The sequence below is a fragment of the Scylla paramamosain genome, chromosome 39 (genome assembly GCF_035594125.1).
Source record: "Scylla paramamosain isolate STU-SP2022 chromosome 39, ASM3559412v1, whole genome shotgun sequence".
Classification (NCBI taxonomy): domain Eukaryota; kingdom Metazoa; phylum Arthropoda; class Malacostraca; order Decapoda; family Portunidae; genus Scylla; species Scylla paramamosain.
This window is the reverse complement of record NC_087189.1, coordinates 13,334,882-13,339,881: the sequence shown is the minus strand read 5'-3', so window position 1 is coordinate 13,339,881 and position 5,000 is coordinate 13,334,882. Positions and strand designations below refer to the sequence as shown.

The following is a 5,000-nucleotide window of genomic DNA, read 5'->3' as shown; positions in this document are numbered from 1 at the left end:
CTCCCAGCACCTCGCAGCTTCCCCACACCAACACCACAACACCACCAACACGAGGCACACACACACGCACACACACACACACACAAGAAAAGACCAACACAAGAAAGAAACAAATCACAAACCCATACACTACACCACCCACTCACCCACCAACAAACACACACACACACACACACACACACACACACACACCATAAGATCGCCTCCCGTCCTGCTCCTCGCCCATCCCTGCCCGGCAATCCCTACCACCGTTGGCTATAGGCTGTTGTTGCAGAGTTGCGCCCCAAGAGTGGGACAACCCGCACCCTTGCATCCAGGACCCTGAGGAGCTGGAGAACTCGATCAGTCTGAGCAATGCTTTCTGGTTCACTATCGGATCCGTAATGCAGCAAGGATCTGACATAGCGCCCAAGTAAGAAATTTTCCCATATTCCTAAACGTTTTGGTGTCTCCTCGCGACTACTTTTCAATAGGCTGTAGCGGGAGTGACCGGGGTGTTTTCAAGGGTGTTTTCATGGTAATGGTAGTTTAACAAGGATTCTGCATCATTCATAGTGAAGAAACACCCGTGAGAACCCGACTACTCATCTCTGTGGCCTTTGAAAGCAGTCGTGGTGAGAGAGCAAAGCGTTTAGGAAAAGTACGGGTGTCTCTCGCTCACTACTGCATTGCTAAGGGACTGGTGGAGCAAGCTGCGTGCGTCAGGCTCATTAGGTAGTTAGACTGGATGGTTTTAAGGGAATGGATGCTTTTTTAAGGTGATTCACTAAGGGATTCTAGCTCAACTTAGTGCTCCAGTACTTGTTAAACCCACTTTTCTTCTTCTTTCATTTTTTCCTCCTCCTTTTTTTCCTGCTTCTGTTTTTTTTTTTTTTACCTTTTCCGTTTTTTTTCTGTTTGCTTTCTTTGCTTCGTTGTTATTTATTTATTTATTTTTTATCTTTGCTTCTTGGCTTTATTTATCAATGTGTTGTTTTGTGTTGTTATTTGCTTACTCTTGTGTTTGTTCACTGTCATTATTTTCATTTATTTTTGTTATGCATTTAGGTCACTGGTCTGTCTCTCTGTCAGTCCACGTATTTGTCTGTCTGTCTGTCTGTCTGTCTGTTTATTAATTTAACCTTCGTTCCTTGTGTCTGTATAAATGTTTTTTTTTCCTTTTGTAATTGTATCGATCTCTGCTTCATTAACTTTTCTCGTTAGTTTATTTACTCGTTATTTACTCATTTATCTGTTTTTTTTTCGTCCTTTTTATTTATTCCTGTCTCTCTGCCAGCGTATCCTTAGAAATGTTTCCAGTTTTGTAGTTCTTATTGAGCTAAATTACTCTGACTACTACAGTTTGCTATTCATCTATTATATTATGTCCAGCTGTGCAATTGTCTGCCTGTCTATCTGTCTGTATGTCTGTCTCTGCTTTCTCTCTCTCTCTCTCTCTCTCTCTCATCTATTCATCTATCCATCTATCTATTTATTTATCTATTTATCTATCTATCTATCTATCTATCTATCTATCTATCTATCTATCTATCTATCTGCTTAACCTTTCTCTGTATCTACCTGTCTACCTGTCTACCTGCCCACCTTCCCATCTACCTGTCAGTCTGTCTTCCTGCTTACCTGTCAGTTTCTCATCTCGTAGATAGTGAAGCTGCCAGCCTGCCTACTACTCGACTATCTCGTAGTTGTAGTAGTAATGTAAGTACTAGCAATGATGATGATAATAATAATAATAATAATAATAATAATAATAATAATAATAATAATAATAATAATGGTGATGATGATTATGATGAGTAATGTTTCTATTTCTGCCTCGTGTACAATGAAAGGGTTATGAATGAGTGAATTTTTTTGTATATCTTTGCATAAAATGATTATTAATGTTTTCATAATTTCTGGGATGTTTTTTTTTCTTTCTTTTTTTTATCTTTATTTTTTCATCTAATTACCATATGTTTGTTTGGTTCTTCGTTTGTTTGTATGTTTGTTTGCACTGTTGCTTGCTTTGCCTCGCTTCTTGGGGTGTGTTTGTTTGTGCCTGCCTGTTTGTGTGAGTTTGCTCTGACTAACTGCATGGTGGTGGTGGTGGTGGTGGTGGTGAATGTTGTTGTTGTCGTTGTTGTTGTTGTTGTTGTGTCTGTGTATGTGTGTGCGTGTGTATGCGTGTGTCTGTTATGTGCATGTATGTAGATAGTGATAGAACTAGTGTTAGTATGTGTCTGTGTGTGTGTGTGTGTGTGTGTGTGTGTGTGTGTGTGTGTGTGTGTGTGTGTGTGTGTGTGTGTGTGTGTGTGTGTGTGTAGAGGGAGATGGTCAGGTTGATAAAACACAAACAGAAATACATACATACACACGTACATATATGCAGAGAGAGAGAGAGAGAGAGAGAGAGAGAGAGAGAGAGAGAGAGAGAGAGAGAGAGAGAGAGAGAGCCACGTGGAGAACCCTTGGGGACATGCCAGCACACACACACACACACACGATGACACACGTTTGAGGTCAGTAGAGGGAAGGTGAGAGTGGAGGTGAGAGGGAAGGGAGAGGGGAGGGAGAGGAAAGGGTTAATGTGGAATCCGTTAGTGCCTGGCTCTGACTGACACCTCACCACGTCACCTGTAGAAGTAGTAGTAGTAGTGGCAGTAGTAGTAGTAGTTGTAGTAGTAGTTGTAGTAGTAGTAGCAGTGATGGTGGTAGTGGTGGTGGCTGGTGTGAATGTGGTTATGATAGTATATGTAGCAATAGTAGCAGTGGTAGTAGTAGTAGTAGTAGTAGTAGTAGTAGTAGTAGTAGTAATAGTAGTTGTACAGTAGTAAATGTTTTGTGTTATAAATTTCCATATGTTCATCACAAATAATGCTGATTTTCTCCACTCCTCCTCCTCCTCCTCCTCCTCCTCCTCCTCCTCTTTGCCATTTTCCTATCATTCCCTTTTCTTTTCCCTCTTTTTTATCTTCTTACTTTCCTTATCATCTCTTCTCGTATCTTTTTTATGTTATCCTTAATCATCACTCTCTCTCTCTCTCTCTCTCTCTCTCTCTCTCTCTCTCTCTCTCTCTCTCTCTCTCTCTCTCTCTCTCTCTCTCTCTCTCTCTCTCTCTTCTTTCTCTTTATGGCTCTCTTTCTCTCATTCCCTCATTTCTCTCCCCTTCTCTTATCTCCTTCTGTCTTATTTTCTTCTTCTCTCCTCTTTTCTCCGTTATCTCTTTCCCATCCCTTCCCTCTTCCTCATCTTTCTCTTCTTCCATCATTCTCTGTATCAACTCTCTTCTGTTCTCTTCTCTCCCTCTCATCTTCCTCCTTTTTTTCTTATTTCCCTCATATCCCCTCATTTCTTATCCTTATTCCACATCTCCTCTTCTCTTAACTCATATCTTATCCCTGTTCCTTCTCATCTTCCTCTTCTTTCCCGTTTCCTTCACATCCCTTCACTTTTTAACTCTATTCCCTGTTCCATCTATCTCTTCCCCTCCCGTCACATACTCGTCCCGTCTTGCCCACTCCTGCCACTAAATCAGGGCCGTTTCAACGCGTATCGTGGCTGGAATCTGGTGGTTTTTCACACTCATCATGATATCCTCCTACACTGCCAATCTCGCTGCCTTCCTTACCGTGGAGAGGATGGATGCCCCTATTGAGAGTGCTGAGGACTTGGCCAAACAGACGAAGATCAAGTATGGCTGCAAGAAGGACGGGTCCACTTATAAATTCTTCATGTAAGTGATGTTGGATTTCTCTTGGGGATGTACGAGTATGCGTGTGTTGGGTGAGGTTGGGTGGTGTGTGAGCGCGTGTGTGTGTGTTTTGGGTGTGTTTTGGGTGTGTTTGGTAGTATTTGCGTGTGTTTACGTGTGTTCTGGGTGTGTTTGGTAGTGTTTGGGTGTGTTTGAGTGTGTTTTGGGTGTGTTTGGTAGTGTTTGGGTGTATTTGGGTGTGTTTTTGGTGTGTTTGGTAGTGTTTGGGTGTGTTTGAGTGTGTTTGGTTGTGTTTAATAGTGTTTGCGTGTGTTTGAGTGTGTTTGGATGTGTTTAATAGTGTTTGCGTGTGTTTGCGTGTGTTTGGATGGTTGGGTGCGTTTGACTGTGTTTGAGTGTGTTTGGTAGTGTTTGGGTGTATTTAAGTATGTTTGGGTGTGCTTCTGAGTGCGTTTGGGTCAGTTTTTGTATGTTTAAATATGTTTGGGTGTTTTTAAGTGTGTTTGGGTGTGTTTCTGAGTAAATTTAAGTGACTGGTGTGTTTGGGTATATTTGCATTGGTTTCTGTATCTGAGCGTGTTTGCCTACGTGTTTTGAGTGTGTTTGAGTGTGTTTGGGTGTGTTTGGGTGTGTTTTCGGTGGATTTACATATATCTGGATTTTTTTTTAGATGGATTTCGCTGGATTTTTTTTTTTTTTTTTTCTAAATCTAACTTAATCGAGCCTAAACCCTTTTATTTCTTGTCCTGTCCTGATTACTGACCCTGAGGATTTTGTGTATGTCCTCTATACTGTCCTCCTCTTTCTCCTCCTTGTCTTTCTGTTTTCACGTCACGCTTCCCTGTAATATCTCAATGATTTAGACGGTCAATTGACACTTTAATTTCTGTATGCGTGTTTAAGTCCTCCGATCTGCTAATTAATTCATTATTATTCTGAGTACGGGGCTAAAACTCCACACTGAACTCACTGAAAACGGAGAAGCTGGACTGCGGACTCGAGAAACGCAGCATTTAATGTATTCCAGCTACAGTCTTGACCTCCTTTCCGAGACGAGGCTTTCCACGCTCCGAGTCTGTGCTCTGTATTTTGAAACACTACTGCCCTGCAACTTCACTACATTCAAAAGGTTCTAGTTAATGCGACACGAGTTTTTAAGGATGTTTTTTTTTATTATTCTAGCGACAGATTAACAAGATTTCCTCATTATTAACAGCAGAAACACTCTTGGGAACCCGGCTAATCATCTCTGTGACCTTTGAAGATAGTGGTGAGACAGCAAAGCGTTTCTGAATACGGGCCACT

General features: G+C 41.5%; 1 protein-coding gene across 4 annotated transcripts in view; it reads left to right on the top strand.

The window, feature by feature from the left end:
- The window catches only part of LOC135092230 (glutamate receptor ionotropic, kainate 2-like), a 55,304-nt gene that overhangs the window by 33,246 nt on the left and 17,058 nt on the right, over positions 1–5,000 (top strand). For 2 of the 4 annotated variants that reach the window (XM_063990587.1, XM_063990585.1), the window contains exons 14-15: positions 275–412; positions 3,519–3,716. In XM_063990587.1, the coding sequence (XP_063846657.1) occupies positions 275–412; positions 3,519–3,716 (336 nt within the window). The remainder of the gene's footprint in view (positions 1–274; positions 413–3,518; positions 3,717–5,000) is intronic. The other 2 variants (XM_063990586.1, XM_063990584.1) reach the window with 1 other exon arrangement.